Source organism: Cotesia typhae, unplaced genomic scaffold, assembly GCF_013202065.1.
Source record: "Cotesia typhae breed Kobodo isofemale line unplaced genomic scaffold, CoteBio_Ctyphae contig_33, whole genome shotgun sequence".
Classification (NCBI taxonomy): domain Eukaryota; kingdom Metazoa; phylum Arthropoda; class Insecta; order Hymenoptera; family Braconidae; genus Cotesia; species Cotesia typhae.
Genome location: NW_027423741.1, coordinates 2298979 through 2317835, shown reverse-complemented (window position 1 = coordinate 2317835; position 18857 = coordinate 2298979). Strand labels below are relative to the sequence as shown.

The window sequence follows — 18857 nt, the reverse complement described above, 5'->3', positions numbered from 1 at the left end:
AGAGGAAGTAGAGGCGAAAATTTAAAATCTAGTTGACTAGATTTAAGGTCACGTGAACTCGTATTGTATCCAGAGTGACCTCGACTTAGTCTAGATTAAATAGAGCGACACAACGATGTCGTGGCCACAACAATTGCGAGGACAACACACCAAGGAGATTTTATTATTTTAGATTCAACTAGACTTAAGTGTTGGACTAAAGATCCTCATAGCACACTTGTAACTTGTAATTTATAAATTATATATACCTGTATATATTTATTTACATTCAGACAATTCGCGATCAAGTTTAACTACCATTGTCAATCATTCGCGAGTGAGCTCTAATCTAATTACGCGGTATTCCGGTCTAGTATACAACTATGTAGTACAGAGTACTGCTACGGTTTCATTTATTTATTGATTTATATTTTAATTTTAATTTTAATAAATAAATAAATTTATTAGCTATTGAATTATTTTTTAAAGTTTTATTTTGTAAATAAAATTTATGGTGATTCGATTCATAGCTTTCAAAGGAAATTTATGTGGAGAATATGTCATATTTATTTTGATTAATTATGACTCGGGGATTTGAGGCCTGCCTTACTTTTGAAATATTTTTCTACCCGACAGAAAAATTTTTTTTTTTAGATATATATTCATGTGTACTGACTTTAGAATTTATTTCAGATTTTTTTACCGTGTTAAACTTTGTGAAAAATATTATTGATGTTTTATTATTTATTTTAAAAATTAAGAAAAAATATTATTGACTCAAATTCAAAGAAGTCTATTAATTATTTTATTCATGTGTAAAGTAAGTAAAAAAAAAAAAATGTCGTTTTGTTGGTCAATATTTGACCTAAAAAAATTAAACGACCATTAATATTTTTGATGGTTATTAATTACCAAATTTTATTTTTATCTCGTGACTAATGATAAGCGTCTACAATCTTTAGTTAGTGATAATATTTCAAAGTGTTTACGACAAACAACAACTTGCCGCAATAAATCAAAAGTTGTCACGCTATTCTGCGGGCAACTGGCTTTACTGTAACGCCTAAGCACTCAACAAAACCACTAACCAGCGATAGGATAACTATCGCTCATGTATGTAACACGAATAACAATTAAAAATTTTTAATACAAAGTATATTTATATTAACATTAGGGGGTTGAATTAGTTCGATGGAAAAGAAAGGAATTGAGCGTGCTTATTTGTTCCGTGGGTGATTTAAATATTCCGAGTGGGTGTAGCGTCGATTGTTAACACAGTCCTGGATCCAGAAAACCAGTTCTATCAAACGAATGTAAGGAGCGGTGATATATATTGTAAGAGTGTATATTTAGAGGAAATAAACCGGAACTTGTACTAACAAACGCTCCCTTGAGAAATGAGTATGTTTCTCAAACCATCCGTTTTCTATTTGTGGTATTTCATTGTAATTTTCTTTTTTATTTGCTATTTTTTTCTTTTTATGCTAGGAAAAAATTATTTTATCATCTTCCAATAAATTTTATCCTTAAATTTATAATCATTATCCATTTCACTCGTTAAATAAATCCTTTAGGAGAAAATTACGAGGTCAACTTCAGATAAAATGTTCGAAAAAAAAATTTTTTATGACAAGAATGATAACAATAATTTTTTTAAATTATTATTATTATTATTATTATTATTATTATTATTATTATTATTATTATTATTAATTTATTGACTGAAAAAATCTTTCATCTATATTGATCAAAATTTATTAAATATTTAAAACAGTTTTTAGTTAGCAATTTTACACAAACTTTTCAATCGACAAACCAAAATTACAACCAACCTCTTCTGGGTCACATGTCCTTGCGGTTAAATTAACTTAGATATAAAAATAATAAAAAGCTAAAAAGCCAAATAAAGCAACAATCATTAAAAGTAACAACACAATTGGTTTTACTGACAACGTCTGATTGAAGCACAGTTCATACTACTGTCTGACCGCGAAGCGCCGCAAGGTCGAGATTACAACTTTTTATCCGATCGATTCACCATTTATACATTCTAATAATAATAATAATAATAATAATAATAATAATAATAAAATTAATAATAATAATGCCCATCATAGTTTTACCTATCGTAATGCACACAATAAGTGCAACCTAAAGACTCACTGACAACTATCATAATCAAATCACATTATCGACTACATTATTCAAATTTTTTATTGCTCAATAAAAATTGACCTCAACGCGCGTTATCAATAAAACGATCCATCACAAATATTTATTGTTAATTCAAAGTAAATAATTTTTTATATATAAAAATCGAAGAAAATAAATTTTAGAGCCTTTTAAAAATCAAAACAAAAATCAAGTGTCTTAAATAAAAGTAACTGTCAAAAATCAGTGAAAATTACTTACCGCATCTCTTTCGTATGTTCGATTAGTTCAAACATGCCGCCTCGTGCCATCGTAATGCTCACGTCAAGGACGGAGCTCTCTGCAATTATTTTTGAAATATTTTCTGGCCACTTCCACTGGTACATTGTCTGAAATAATTTATTATTTACATTTATAAATAAATTTCACGTTACAATCTTTTATTTAAAAAAAAAAAAAAAAAAAAAAAAACACATTAATCACATTCAACTTTCAATGTTAGTAGATAAAATTTATAAATAATTTATTACATTATTAAATACACTAGTAACTTTTTAACCACTCACAAATTTACGATAAATTTATTACTGCTAAACCAAAGAAAAATTTTTATTCATAAATATTTTTATTAATACTCGAGATCGCGTACGTCTAAAAGCTGTGAGTTAAGTTATAAATATAAGAGTAAATGCAAACCGTCTGACTCGAATGCCGCGCGCTGACTGAATAGAAACAGGGATTGACGCTTCGACGATTGCGGCTGCTTCGACGCCACCGCCATCCAAACAATATTGTGATTTCGTGATTTCATATTTTTTTTTTTTACTAAATAATCGATGATATTTTCAATAGGATTAAGGAATTAATCCTTCAAAGTGATCTTAATTAATAAATAAAAAAAATTTAACGAAAAAATATGTCGAAAATTTTTTTTTAAATCGTTATTGCTGTTCTTGCTTATGCCCTTTAATTTGTTATTCTGAGTTAAATATTGAAGATATGAAAAAAAGGCAAGAGTACTTATTTGTAAAGAATTTTATCTTCTACAAAAAATGTCCTTGTTAATTTTACCGTATCTCCTATTTTTTAACCAGAATATTAATTTGAACGTACGGAAAATTTCACACTTCCAATTTATATGAATTTAATTAACGATCAAAAAATTTTTAAATACAGTTATTATTTTTCTCAGTCAAAATTTTATAATAATTAATACTAAAACAAATTTAAATTAAACAATTTACAAATAAATTTTTCAGACTAGCTTCTTCTTTAAAATAATTTTGAAAACTTGAAATTTTTGCACAAAAATTTTCATGATAAATAATTAAATAATTCAAAATATTTTCAGCTAATTTTAAAATCTATTAGTTACATCTTGGCTTTATGTTAAATATGTATTCAAATTTAACTGATATATGTACATAAAAAATGGATGAAAAATATATAAAACACGTGATGATGTAATTCAAAAACGGCTCATTGGTTTGAAACGAGCAACGTGGCGCCGGGTTTAACTAAGAACATCATAATAAAAGATTACGATCTGTAGTAACACCCTTATACGTTTCCGTTATTATTTTTTTCATACACATATATTTTTTATTAACATAAAAATATACATATATATTTTTAAACTCCGTGCTCTAATTTAATAACTCGTGAAAGATATGTTTCAGGTGATTATGCAAAGATTCTGTGATCGGCTATTGTGATTGTTTGAATTAAAAAAAAAATTTCGATATTTTCTCTTCCTACGCAGAACCCGTCCTTTATATAATCTGTACGTGATGCGATTTTGTAAATAAATTTAATAAATATAGTTTTGGGTAAACTGAATATAGAATAAAAACTAACCATATAATGCCGTACAGGTATACAGTTTTTTTTTTTTTTTTTTTTTTTTTTTTTTTTTTTTTTTTTAATGCGTCGGGATGTAAATAAAAGAAGGACAAATAAAAGATAGAAAATGGTAAATATAAAAATATTAATTCTGAATTTTTATGGAGTACGGTCGCGCTGGGCTCAACCATTTCAAGCTGTTTTTTTCAATTTTTTCAACGCGAAAAAGCTTCTATTGAAAGGAAGCTTTTATTTTCATATATTGCAATTTAATTTTTAATTAAATTAAATTTAACTTAGTACTGAAAACCTTATTCAGACTAAAAATACTTCATAATTTTCTACGACAAATAATTATTCTTTACAGCGAAACAGTAAGTAGCCAGTAAAAAAATAAAAAGAATTTTAATAAAAATATTCATAGAACGCACTAGGTTTAAAAATCCAATTTCCGTATTCTAGATAGAAAAAAAGCTGGCAAAAAAAATTTTTTAAATAATTCTATTTTCAAAGTTAAATCAGTAGACAAAATATAAAGATCAATATTGAATCAAGAGGAAAAAATAGACTTAAACTGTTTATACAAATATTGATATAAAAAAAAAAATAATAAAGTTTACTTAAGACTAAACCGAGTTAAAAATTATTGCTCGAAGTGAGTTTTTCGCGAGTTATGTTTATTTAGCGTCTTGGTATCGGATATTCAAGGATAAAAACGAGCATAACGACATGTAATGCGAGTAATTCAAGTATAACGATCTAAATATAGTATTTTCTAGCGTAGACCAAAGAAGTATAAGTCTAGAGCTTTACCTGATCGTATTAACCCAGTTCTTATCGATTGCCTCCAGGGTTTCGTTACGGCCTCAGATGAACAAAGTAAAGGTACTTAAGAAAAAATATTGTTACTCTTTATCAGCCGCTAAATTGACTTTCGCCAGTAACCAGTCAAATAAATTCTATCGATTTATCACTGATCTAATTACTCAAATTTTTTACCCATCGTATTTTTTGCCTTCCATATTTCTCAGACAATCAATTTGTGGTGAGATAAAACAATTATTGAGAAGATGAAGATTGAGACCTTCAAAAATTTTTATTTAATTTACTTGATAAATTAACAAATAACCCTTTTGAAATTTGATTGAATAAATTAGAACACAATTTTCTAAGTCTCGAGTACTCTTTATACTGCTGAGATATTAAGTCCCTTAAATTCATTATTATTGCTCATACTACATTAGGATTAAATCTAACCCTTCATTGTCCTAAAATTTGTACCACTTTGTCTTGAAAATTTTCTCAAGTTCATTAAAGTTTAATTGTCGTCATGAGATTTATTGTTTATCTTCCTTATTAAAAATTTAATGTCTATTAAGCTAAAAAAAAATTTGACAACTTTTTTATGAATCAAATTAATAATAAATTTGAATTTTAAAAAATATTGAATAAGATTACCGCTTTTTACCCTCTTAACGATTGTTGACAGCTAACAACAAAGCGTCAAAGGCTTGACGCGTTTTGCTGTATATGCATTTTTGTAACAGCACCCGGTGTTTAAGTTGTCAGCCAGGTCAAAAGCTTGGAAAATACCTCACTAAAGTTTCTTATATATTCTTTCAAAGAATTACATGTTTGTAAAAACAGATTTTCTTACAGAGAAACTCCGAACTTGAATTGTACATTATGCATGACATATCTCAATCCACTTGACCCTCTATATCGATTGATTCTTTTACTTTATCCTTATTTTTATGCACTAAGCTTTTAATACTTCCTGAAGAAACAATTAAATTCTAATTCTGGTTATTAATTCTGTCCATTTCAAGCTAGTGAGTATTGATAAATAATTTATTTTTATAAGCTTATACCTAAGTCGGAAATGTGATTCTCTATCCTTTGGAATCTGTATGACCGAGGGAATTACCGGTGGATTTCTAAATGGTTAGAATATTTAAGAACAGTAAATGTATTTTTAGAAATTATTTTTTCATTAAAATTTATAATTTTTTAATTAAAGAATCGAATATTTTATTTTTAAAAAAATTTAATATGTCAAAATTTTGTATTAAATTTTTATTTCAATTGCAAAAGCTCCGTAAGCTGCTAGTTAAAAAAATTTATTTAAATTTTGGTCATAACAAAAACAATTTGTTTCTAAACAATGATTAAATTTAATTATAAATAAATATAATTATTCATTCACTGATTGAAAATTTTTTTTGGAAAAAAGAGACATTGACATTAAAAAGTCAGAGGATTAATCTAATGATTACACAATCAAGCAGATTAAAAAATCAGGCGTGCAAATCTACTATCAAGATTGCACTGAACAATTTTCCAACTAAAAAATGTTCTTCCCCATAATATCAATAATAAAAATAATTTCAACTTTGATATAAAAAAAATTAAAGAAAATAAAAATACTAATTATCATTCAAGGCAATAGGTAATAAGGTATGAGCAATTAAGCTAAATTACGTATATAAATTTTTAAAAATAAACATTGAAGTGTCATTAAGGTTCATGCGCGAAACGGGAGTGTGCGCACCAGGATCTGTGAAAAGAGAACAAGTGGATACAGCAAAAGCTCAAGCTGCCCAGCTCGCACTGAGCTTTTTCAACCAATCTTATACATTCTGTTTCATTGTCATTTTAATCGTGGTTCGCTAAATATTTTATTGAAAATATCTAAAAATTTGTGCTAATAGGCATTGTGATTAATAACTGCGATAATTATATATATCTAAACATCTACTCATAAGTATTGTATGTATGCATATGTACATATATTTACACACATAAAGCATCATGAGAACGTTTGTGGAATTTACTCAAACATAAACAATTCCTGTGAAAGCTCCCAAGATTATCTTTTGGGCGGAGTCGAGTTAGGACTTTCATAAAAAGGTAACAATTGAATTATTAATTTTTAATAAATAATTTTTTTAACTTAATTGAGTTGTAGAGTAATTTTAAAAAAATATAAAATTAATTTTAAGATGCATCTTAATAATAGTATGTAACATGTAATTAGCGATTTATAAATCGAATGAATAATATCGCGGTTAAATGATTTACTGCAGTCGTTCATTACACGGTGAGTTAAATTATACCCTAGACTTTTCGCGTAAAGTGATATTTATTGCATAATTTATTACCGTGCTCCTTTAATCTCTCTTATCGTATTGGTGTATGCATATTGTGCATGTACTAGATTGTCATTGGTATGTATGAGGGTAAGATCATGTATATTTAATCTACGTGTACATCGACTGCAATATTTAAAGACCAGGTTAACAAGTTTCTTTGAAATTAATTAATATTTCAATGAAATAAAATGAATTTATCTAAGTGATTTTATTAAATTAATCCGATAATTTAACGCTGATAGTTTTTAATGATTTTAATTTTAATAATTATTATTATTATGAACGGGGTGATAAACTAATTGGCGCTCTTTTATCTCAGTATATGCATAATAAAAAATCAATAGTTTCCTAGGTATGATGAAAAAATTATAATACACTTTACTTTATATTATAAAACACAAGGCTGTGTATTCTGTCGATCAGCCATGCGATGTACACGCAAAGTAAATATTAAACATTTTTTTTTATAAACCTTTTGTGGTTTGCGGGTATAAAAATACATTGTCATTATTTTTTATTATTATTAAATCATCCTTATGTTTATTTGTATAGTAACTTATTTAAGTTGTAGATTGACAATCTTTATTTAAGTTAATTACATTTCTGTTTTACATTTGCAGAGGGAAAATAGAAAAAATGAAGTTTACAATTCAATTGAAAGTTGTGTAATTAAATTAAATAACTTTGGAATTGATTCATCTTTTATTTTAGTAAAACTTTCAATTAAGAGAAATTGTAAATTAGTAAGCTTAGAAAAATATTTTTAGTTTTAAAAATTATAATTTTTGAAAATTAAAATAAATTGAAACGCTAGAATTTTTTTCTAGAGAAAAATATAACTATTTTTTTAAGATAAATGTTCTTCTGAGGAAGAAATATTTGCTTACAATTTTGTCTTATTTTGCTGCAGGTTTTGTTACTGTACAATTTTATCTTTACGATTTATTACTTGGGATTTAGATAAAAAATTATTTAGCATAAAATAATAATAATAATAATAATAATAATAATAATAATAATAATAATAATGCATTTTAAAAATTTTAGAAACAAAAAAGAAAAAAATAAAAAAAAAAAAAAACTGGCGATTTTAAAAAATTGCATAACAAAAATGATAGACGAGGACGATCAAGATGAGCAACTACGTCGTACTGGGAGTGATGTAGAAATAGAAGAGTACACGGACACGGAGGAGCCAGCATACACGACTTATCAGCCAAGTGATAAGCTCTTTGATACAGAGCAATCGTGTTGGCAAAGGTTTAGTTTCCTGGCCACCCTGGGCATTGTCACAGCTTCGGTTACAACCTCTATCATCAGTTTGCCACTGTACCTCGAGAATGTAAGCGGAACGGCGAACGCCTACACAGGTACTCAGTCAACGCAATAGACTCTTACTGCTTTTATTACCTACACCTAACTCCTTGTTCCCTACCCACGCGAAACCATTTTACACGCTATTATACAAGTGACAGGTATTTGTGTATTGTGCGAGCTTCGAGCTTCAATCAATTCACGCGTTCTACCATCTATTCCATCCACTTCTATTATAGGTAAATATACGTGTGTATAACAGCGCGTACACTACACGGCTTAGTTCTCTGTTCCCTGATGCAGAATGCAGAATTCAGAATCCAGTAGTAAAGACCGAGATAGCAGAACCACTGATAGTACTATACAGCACAGAATGTCGAAACAAAGCTGATAGGTGTCTCTTGTCATAATAGATAGATATTACGGGCTGTCGATTTACTCCAACTGACGTAAATCTCATACTCAAAAATAGTTACTTAATCATCGTTACCATTATTCTCATCGCTGTGCTAATGGATAGAACAATTTATTTAAATTAATCATGCGAAGAAATAAAATTATAAATATTTGAGCAATTATAATGACTTTTAATAAATATATACTAGATAGTAGCCTAAATAGTTATCATAATAAATTGACTATCGGTGAGAATGTCAAATCAACACCTTTGCAATGATACTAAATTTGATTAAAAAAAATTAATTTTATCATATGACTGTCCTGGACACAAAATTTTTCTTATTCTCTTAATAATATAGATTTATTTGTTTTTTGCCTTAGGATTGTTATTCATAGCATTTTTATCAACGTGCATCTTCGGATTGATGACTATCATTGGCGAAAAAGTGTCGCCTCCACCGACACTGATTCCCAATAGTCTCAAGATAAAAATACCACGATGTAGTCTCGTGAAAATAAGTTGCTTCTACGCGCTCTCGGGAATACTCGTTACACTTTCACTGGATCAAAATCGAGTGCTTTGTCACCTTCAGGATCCTATCAAGGGTATAACGCTTGTCTTCTCCCTTGTTTATTACTTCTTCTTCTGCCGCAAGAGTAAGTCCTGATTTTTTAAAACTATTCACTTAATAGCAATAACAATAACAATAACAATATCAGTAAAAATAACTTTAATTTTCTTGACCCGACTGTCGAGTCCTGTTACTCTGAATAATAAATAAAAACAAATACCAGCGACAAAGTAAACTTCAATTAAAATCAATTTTAAAAATACCTCGATATAACTTTTTAATAAAAGTTATTCCTGTATTAGAGTTTATAATGTTGATAATTATAACTTATTTAAATTAAAAGCTTTCCGGTACGTTGGAAAAGCCAATAAATGTGACTGGTATGAGTGACGAAGTAAAAAATTAATTACACTACTTGTATTTAATTAAACTCTATTTCAAGGACTCTTTTCATTTTGAGCTATTACATCTCGTCTCACTTTAAATTATTGAGTACTTTAATCTGGTAATGTACAGCGAAGGTATCGGTATAAATTTCTAAATTGTTCTATTATTAAATAATCGATATTGAAGTGAAATTTAGTTACAGACACTGAGCACTTTACATTATTTTAAATCATTCAATTTTAATTTCAATTAATATTTTTTAATAAAAAATATTAATGGTAATTTTTCAGATTAATAAATATTTGACTGCAAATTATTGAGCCCTTTAATCCGATCATTTTTAAGTGGCATCAATTTTCTAATAGTATTTTCATCAAGTAATCAATATTGAAGTGAAACTAAGCACCAGAGTATCCAATGATGTCAATTTGCATCGTTTTACAACTTGACGCGAAAAAAGTGGTGTTCAAATTTCAATTTACGTACTTTGACAATTTAAAAATAACAGTGGCTACTTAAAAAAATTTTAATATCAAACAAATTCAAACTTTTTAGAATTCATACTCTAATTTTTCCCCATTTAAATAAATTTTATCATGATATTATGATTATTATCATTATTATATTCATTCAAGCGATGTAGAATTATTCATTGAAGTGTCTAAGCAAATATTGATACATAATATTGCACTGATATTCTACGGGAAGTTATTTATCTTAGGAACTAATGACATTCACTTCCGTCAAAGTTCGTAGTATTGAGAGCGTGAATATTACTCACTGTTCATTCATCCTTAAAATCAGGTGACAATAGTAAGGCTTGTTCTATATAAATTATTCAAGTAAATCACTGAATTTCCCATTTTTGCTGTCGTAAAATTTTTTATAGAAAAAAATTTTTTCTAATGCGAAATAATTAACCTTAATAGCGAACCAATAAATTTAATTTAAAATTTTTTATGCAAATTAAATTAATTATAAATTTTTGTACTGTTTTTGTCAAGTACAAATTTAATTAAGACGCCAATTATTGTTATTCTTATTAATTCATAAATTAATTAAAAAATCTCATAAAATATTTGTATAGCGATTGATTTTCCCTTGGTAATTAATACTTAATTTTATGACAAAACTCATGAGTATTTGACCGAATAATTACAAAACAAATTATTAATTGATATAATTAATTTTTTACTCATTAATTTACTATTTTAATAATCAAACTACAAATATTTTATGGAATAAATATTCGAGCAAATTTTTCAATAAAGTAAATAAAAACATAATTTAAAAATAAACTTACAGTGATGAGCCTGCAGCGTATATTTTCCAGTACAACGATAATCGTCGGTTTGTTCATAAGTGTGGACTACGGATTGTGTGACGAGTTTCGGTGTCGCGGTCGCGAAGTATCTGCACACACATTAATGATGAGAGGTTCTTGGGGCGTAAGAGCGGTTTGGACTCTGGTTTATGTGGCTTCGCTGGCAGTGTTTGCCTTGGTCTTCACCCTGCTGGAGCTCCACTTCACCACGGGGGTAAGGAACATCTGTCATTCATTCCGAAAATCCTATAATACAATATAAATCTATTATGTAATAATTGTATATAGAACAAGATGAAATAGATTGAGGTGACGTTTAATTTCCAGCAGCAAAGTGTCTGCCGTTTGCTGACGACTCAGCACAATTCGTTCCTCTACACTGTCTCTAGGCTGGTCTCATCCCGCGACATAAGACGCCGCGGGTCTGAGGAAGAAGGAGGCCGTTTATTACACGTTACTGATCCAGACCCGACGATCAAGCAGAAGCACTTACCCAAACCTCCGATACTTAGAACTTTGTTCCACATTCACGCCATTTCTTTCATTGTCGTCTTGGCGTTTATTTGGGTTGATACTCTTCCTGGTATTGGTCGGGTATGTTTTTTTTTTTTTTGTAATTTATAAATAGAAATTATAATTGTTGAATTTTCTTGTGAAGAATTTTCATTTAAAATAACTTCAATACTTTTTAAATGAAGTAAAAATAAAAAAAATAAAAAATTTCATTTTATTTCACATTCTCGAGAGTTTCTTCCTTTTTTTCGGTCAATTTACTCGCGTTTTATTGAATATTGAAGTAAAAAGCTTGAGTTTGATAAAAGTTATCATAACTAAAAAAAAAAAAAAAAAAGTAGAAAGCTTAAACTTTCCGTTATAAAACTGAAACTTGAAGTTCCGGGAGCAACCAACTGATTTTATGCAATTCTATAATTTTTCTTCATAACTTAATCGAAAAATAAAATTAGAAAAATTTATAAGATTTAATAATTACTTAAGCCATAGTTTTTAGTTTCATTTCTTTGGAAATAAAAATAACTTTTGGATCTAATTCTTATTTTATCGATATTTTCTAAATCTTATATTTCTTCCTTGGTAAAAATAAATTTTTCATCGTATCGCAGTGTTATTTATTTATATTTTTATTCCGCAGTGAATTTTTTATTTGCCTACTTTTTCTCAACACTTTAATCCAATACTTTTCATTCTAAAGTTCACACTAGCCGTTATTTTTTAATACTTTTATTTGAAACTTGGTATTTTTCTTACCTCATCAATCATGACGATGAAAAACACATTCGTTCATCCACTTGAGTATGCTGGTGCACATTTTCGCTCCCACACCCTCATTCCGGCCAGCGACAACCTACAAACTGCAACCTACAACATATAACATATTTAACTATTTTTTCTGTGTGTGGCATTAGGGTTTTACTCCAAGAGAGCTCTACACAACAATTGAGCACGGCTTCAAGTGTCACTTTAAAAGCAGCAGCTCTTGCACTGGAGTAGCTAACCACGGATGGATTTTTCTTTTTTCCTACATCACCTTCTCCATATCAATCCTGAATTTTTTGTCCATGTGTGAGAGTGCTGTCTTCACCGTAGCCGCTACCACAATTTCTCTCCCTCTTTCTGGCATTTGGTGGAGTATTTACAAGATGGATGTTGGGTCTAATGGAGGTGAGAAAACTATTTACAAATAAATACGCATATTCTTCTTCATTACTTCTTTCCTAAAATTATTATTATTATTATTATTATTATTATTATTATTATTATTATTATTATTATTATTACTGGCAACTTTGCAGTCACTATGTGACTGCCGTGAATTATGAATTAAAAATAAATTCTCTTAATAATATAGATTATTATTATTATTTTATTAATAGGAATAATAACATGGTCACCAGGAGTAACAGGTGAACTTATTTGCGCACTTTTGGGCCTACCAGTAGTACTCCTAGGACTTGGTCTTTTGATAAGATCACACTTTCGTGATACTCAACCTGCTTACCAAAGTATTCCGCCCCCAGATTTACACCGTGAGATATACAATAGATGAATTTTATCCTTTTAAAGTAAATATAATATATATATATATATATATATATATATATATATATATATATATATATATATATATATATATATTTAAAAATAATAAACTTAGATTAGAAACATGAAAGTATGCGTGCGATCATCGATACTATTGAATTAAAAAAAAAAAAAATTGATATAATTAATTAGTAAGAGGTTGAATTTTTATGTCATGCCAAAAATATGCCGAGCCATGTAATGTCAACTTATTTGTAACCTTGTTATAGTCATTAGACTTTTTACTACTTCCCTTTTCCTATTGAATATATTGAACGATTAAATGTTCTTTATATACACCTCTTTTGTTAACCATATTAATTGTCACGTACTTTTTTAAATAAAATATTTACAGAAAGTAGTTTTATATAAACATAAAAATTTTAAATAAATTATATTATCCATTTAGATTTTACTTTGTATTTATATTTCTTCATTTAACTTTTTTAATTATTTTAATAATAAAAAAAAAAAAAAAAAAAAAAAAAAAATGCTCACTGCTTTATTGTAAAATACACGGCCAAAAATTAATCAGTATTTCAAGCTATCCTTAAGAAGAAAAATCAGTATTATTACTATTATTTTTAGACTAGGACTTGTATAAAATAATTCATGCCAATTATTGATAGAATAATTATTTTATTATGGAATTTTTTTAAGTATGTCTTTTTTTTAATTTAATGCACAAATTAGAAAAATTTACGCACGATAATAAATTTTTTAATTATGATATAAATTGATTAAATTTTAGCGAATTTTTTAAAATAAAAGTAATTAAAAAAAAAAAAATGTCGTCAATTAAATTATTTAAATTTTATAATTTATAACAATTAATTTACTTAATCGTGATAAAAATTAATGTATAGACCTGTATCACACAAAAATAAAAATAAATGCAAGTGTATGATCACAAAAATGTAATCAATAATCAATATTGAATAGAAATGTAATGCGTTAATCATAATTTACCAAAAAAAAAAAAAAAAAAAAAAAAAAAAAAAAAAAAAAAAGCCATACGTCCATGTTTTTTATAATTATAATAACAAAAAAGCTAGTGCAAGGTAATAAAAATATATGCAGCTTGTATCGATGTGCCGTAGATTGGGTTTAACGAGTTTTTGAAGTTAAATTTTTCATTGGATTGTTATTTTGTTAACGAAGCTTACAAAGTTTTGAATTAATGGGATAATTGTTACAATCATAAATTGTAATATTTAAATATACAACAGTACAGACAGCAATTGCGTCCAAAAATACTCAACTGATACATAGTTTGGTACTGTATTTTTTCAATACGCTCGCTAGTTAAAAAATTAATGAGAAAATTTTGAATCACTAACAAGGCAAAATAGTTAAATGAAGACATTATTGTCAATAGAATTTTAATTGTGGCTACGAATGCTTTGGTTTAATAAATAATTATTAATTTGTATTAGTATTTATACTCACAAGTTAGTTTTTGAAGAAAAAAAATGTTTGTTGGTTTGAAATAAAAATTGCCGCCGTTTTTCATTTGATAAATGAAGGTAACTCTAAATTTGATCTTCCATTTCCTATAAAAAAATAATTAATAAGATAAAAATTGTAATCATAAAAAAAAAGATATTCTAAACCAAAAAATAATTAATGAAAAAATGTATTTTTTATGAACGTATCTTTGCAATTTATTTGCTTACATGTTAGTTATTTTGAATATGAAATCCAATATCCACAATCCTACGCTTCACGTAAAAATAATGAATTAAAAAAATAAAAATATAATTATTTATGAACAAAAGTATAATATATGAAATACATACTTAGTACTCATAATGAAGCTACAAAAAAATGTTGCTCTAGAATTATGTAATCTAGTTAAGTACGAAATATGAAGTAAAGTAAAAAGAAATATTAAAAATGAAAGAAAAATAATCTGCTCAATTTGGTCTACAGGTGTAGTCCACATTAACATAAATAAAAACACAGAAATTCATTGCAAATAAGATTACCATGGCGAATCTAATTCCATGTTTCAATTATAACTTCTATTAATTAAATAATACTGAGTTACCGAGAAGCTGATGAAATTAATAAACGTACGCTAATTAACTGATTATAGAATAAATTATTCATAACCGTGACAAATTCAATATACATAAATTTAATTAATTTGTTAATTACCTGCAGAGCATTTGGTGATTATCATAAATATTGATACATCCAACATCCGTACTTAGGGGTGAAGTTTACGAAGGCTATGAGTACGTTTATTAAATTTCTGCTTTCTCGCTTTTTATAATTTAATAAACAAGTTAATTAATTAAAAATATAAATAAATGAGACTATCGTACATTTATAATTAAGAATAATAAACAAAATGTATTATGTATATGTATATTCAAATCAAACTTTTAGACATAATATAACATTGTGATTGTTGAACTGTTATTGAAAAATGATAATGATAATTCAAATGCCAATAGAAATATAATAATCTTATACATATATATTTTTTTATTATTCATTTAATTCTTTATTTTATAATATTGAAAAGAAATTACCAAACTTTTGATATTTTTTTCTTTATGACATTAAAGTTAGCAGTTACTTGATCATTTTTTTATTTTATTTTACAAATAAATTTATTCCGAAAACTTTAATGTCATTCCTTATTTTCTTGCTTTATACTTTTTACCTGACAGTTTCACTTGATTAGTTAAGCCAAAATTTGAAAATTTTATAATTATAACACTGAAGTTAGCCGTCAGCTGTTAATTAAAAAAATTTTTTTAATAAATTAATTATAATAAAAAAAAGCTTCTGAAAATTTTCACTTGTAATTTTTATTAATTTTCACATGTGAAATATTTTAATTTAATTTTTTTCATAATTATTTAATTGCTATAAAATTCTAAAAAAATTTTTAATGTCTGTCAACTTCAGTGTTATGTATAATTTAGCTTTATATCGCGACGATAGACGGAGCCACTAGAAAAATCATGACACTGAAGTTGGCAGACATTAAAAATTATTTGAAAATTTTATAATAATGTAATTATTAAAAAAAAAATTTAATTAAAAAGTTTCACATGTGAAAATTAATAAAAATTACAAGTGAAAATTTTTAGAAGCATTTTTTTATTGTAATTGATTTGTTATTAAAATTTTTAAAATTGACAGCTGACGGCTAACTTCAGTATTATGAAAAATGGACTACTTACCGACTTACGGTCATTTTATTTTTACTACGCTGGCAATGAAACTTATTTCTGTACTGTTTTTTTTTTTATTTTTTTTGTAATCCGAAAATGGAACTAGAATTTGAGCTAACCAAAATTTTGTTATTATTTGACGACCACACGTGACACTTGACAAGACCGCTAATTATTCACAAGGCATGATAATTATTATTAAATCTTAATAAAAAGACACTAGTAAAAAATGTCGGTTATAAAATGCAGGCTAGCAACTAATTGGGTTTGGAAGTGCAATAAATTAATATTAAACATAAACACAAGAACACTTAGCAAAAATACAGAAAGTGATGATAAAAATGTTATTCCACCTCGTGGAGAAGGTAAAATGCAAGGAGCGGTTTTAAAAAAATTCTCTGAGCCTTTTGTTATTGACAATATTGATATACCATCTATCAATGCAAATGAGGTATGAATTTATGAAAATTAAATTAGCCATCTGAAAATTTTTGTAAGAAAATTATTTTAAAAAAATTAAAAAAAAAAATCCACATGTTAAAAATTTGAAAAACTACACGTGCAATTTTTTAAAAATATTTTTTTATTGCTAATTTAATTAATAAAAAGAAAAAAATGAAAATTTTTCGCTGTCGGCTAATTTTAGTTTCATTCTGAATTTTTCAAAATAATTTTCTATAAATAATCAATAAAATTATTTTTTATTACAGGTGTTGATAGACGTGCAGTATTGTACGCTAAATGGTCCAGATATTTTAAAAATGAAAAACTTACACAGATCTCCACCAAAGTTACCGGCAATTTTGGGTTATGAAGTGGCAGGAAAATTGCTGGAAGTTGGGGACCAGGCTAAGAAGCAAGGATTCAAAGTTGGAGATAAAGTAGTCGCTTTAAATAAAGTTCAGTTTGGAGGTTTAGCTGAGCGATGTGTTGCTGAAATGACTGTAAATATTTATTTTATGACCTGTAAATATAAGCAATTAAAATAATGATAGCTAATGTTATAAATTTTTAGGACATCTGGAAAATTCCGTCGTCTATTAAGACCTTAGACACTGTTTGCTTGATGAATAATTATCTCACGGCCCTAATTGGTCTTGAAAAAAAAGCTGACCTCCAGGAAAATGAAATAGTTGTCATAAATGTTGGTCTTAGTGGAGTTGGTCTTGCTGCTGTTGATATTGCTGCTAATGTCTTCAGAGCACAGGTGAAAAATTTTTTTTTTAATTTATTATAGCGGTAATAATTTAAATAATTAATTTTTTTTTATAATTAAGGTGATTGGAGTTTGCAAATCAGAAAATCGTACAGAGATAGTACGTGATAAAGGGGCATTTGCATCTTTAAAATACAGTGATAAGAAATTGATGAATAAAATAGTTGAATTTGCTGCTGAACAAGATATTAAAGATGTTTTTGATGGAGCTGAGGGTGAAAAATTTAAAACAATGTTAGAATGGTAAGAAATATTTATTTTTTATTTTAAATAATGATTTTTATCACTGGCCACAAAATTTTTCTTATTCTCTTAAAAATATATATAATTACAAAACAATCTATTTAATAAAACAAATTGTTTTTACAGTTTTACAAGTATTTATAAAGAAGATCATCAAAACAGTTTGTTACGTGATGATAATTTTGCAGTATTAATTGAACATTTATCGAGAGAAGGTATTAGATTGAAATAATAAAATAAGTAAAAGTTATTTTTATTTATTATATTGAAAGAGTAAAACATTATTAGTTATTTTTTTCCGAAGGTCGTATAATTATCGCTGGATTTGCTGTAACCAAAGAGGACTACGATAAAGACAGCTCAACACAATGCCCATTTTCTATCACGGGTATTGATCTAGTGGAATTCAAAGAAAAAAATCTGGAGTCGTATCGGTAAAGATAATACCGATAATTATTGTATTAATTTGAAATAAGCAGTAAAATAATAGTTATTAAATAAATAAATTTATCACCAATATTTCAGCGAGGCAGGCAACGATATTTTGCAATATCACGAAGAAGGTTTAATAAAACCTTCGTACTCAATGGTGGTCGGTCTCCATAAAATCAATGACGCGGTTAAATTTATAACTGATTTAAAGTGTTCAGATAAGGTAAATGTTTCTAGAATAAGAAAATAAATTTTCTTTCGCTATTAATAATAATTAGTAACTAATAACTGTTGTTTTTTATCCAGGTTGTTGTCGATCTTAAAAACCCTGAAGCTGAAGTAAAGTTAAAAGATAAGTAATTTATATAATTAATCCCTCATAAATTATTTTACGACTATTAAATTTTTCTAATAAAAAATATTTTTAAAAATGAATAACTGATATATTTAATAATAATATTAGATTTATTAATTTAATATGTGAAGAAAGAGTTAACGAATGGCTTGTTAACGACACAAAATACTTGTATGATTACTCTAGAAACTCAACAACACTTA

At 27.0% G+C, this 18857-nt stretch overlaps 3 protein-coding genes across 3 annotated transcripts in view; 2 read left to right on the top strand and 1 right to left on the bottom strand.

The window, feature by feature from the left end:
• Window positions 1-2721, bottom strand: part of LOC141526060 (adenylate cyclase type 6) — a 61663-nt gene extending 58942 nt beyond the window's left edge. Inside the window, exons 1-2 of the mRNA XM_074240809.1 lie at window positions 2661-2721; window positions 2392-2519 (exon numbers count right to left, since the gene is read on the bottom strand). The gene's annotated coding sequence lies outside the window, so the exon portion shown is untranslated. The remainder of the gene's footprint in view (window positions 1-2391; window positions 2520-2660) is intronic.
• A 5451-nt stretch (window positions 2722-8172) lies between these two features.
• On the top strand, window positions 8173-13249 carry LOC141526128 (uncharacterized). Its single transcript, XM_074240934.1, has 6 exons — window positions 8173-8494; window positions 9219-9494; window positions 11102-11334; window positions 11448-11714; window positions 12545-12800; window positions 13013-13249. The coding sequence occupies exons 1-6, from the start codon at window positions 8236-8238 to the stop codon at window positions 13183-13185; spliced, it is 1464 nt and encodes a 487-aa protein (XP_074097035.1). The 5' UTR covers window positions 8173-8235; the 3' UTR covers window positions 13186-13249.
• Window positions 13250-16510: 3261 nt separating this feature from the next.
• LOC141526315 (quinone oxidoreductase-like protein 2 homolog) lies at window positions 16511-18737 on the top strand. The gene is made up of 8 exons (XM_074241266.1): window positions 16511-16859; window positions 17119-17352; window positions 17424-17615; window positions 17686-17867; window positions 17994-18082; window positions 18172-18301; window positions 18393-18522; window positions 18606-18737. The coding sequence occupies exons 1-8, from the start codon at window positions 16638-16640 to the stop codon at window positions 18657-18659; spliced, it is 1233 nt and encodes a 410-aa protein (XP_074097367.1). The 5' UTR covers window positions 16511-16637; the 3' UTR covers window positions 18660-18737.
• The last annotated feature ends 120 nt before the right edge of the window (window positions 18738-18857 follow it).

Coding starts and splice junctions, on each gene's coding strand:
- LOC141526315 (XM_074241266.1), top strand. CDS start 16,638: ATGTCGGTTATAAAATGCAGGCTAGCAACTAATTGGGTTTGGAAGTGC. Junction 17,353..17,423: donor GATGTGTTGCTGAAATGACT/GTAAATATTTAT, acceptor ATAAATTTTTAG/GACATCTGGAAAATTCCGTC. Junction 18,302..18,392: donor AAAAATCTGGAGTCGTATCG/GTAAAGATAATA, acceptor CCAATATTTCAG/CGAGGCAGGCAACGATATTT.
- LOC141526128 (XM_074240934.1), top strand. CDS start 8,236: ATGATAGACGAGGACGATCAAGATGAGCAACTACGTCGTACTGGGAGT. Junction 8,495..9,218: donor AACGGCGAACGCCTACACAG/GTACTCAGTCAA, acceptor TTTTTGCCTTAG/GATTGTTATTCATAGCATTT. Junction 12,801..13,012: donor GGATGTTGGGTCTAATGGAG/GTGAGAAAACTA, acceptor TTTTATTAATAG/GAATAATAACATGGTCACCA.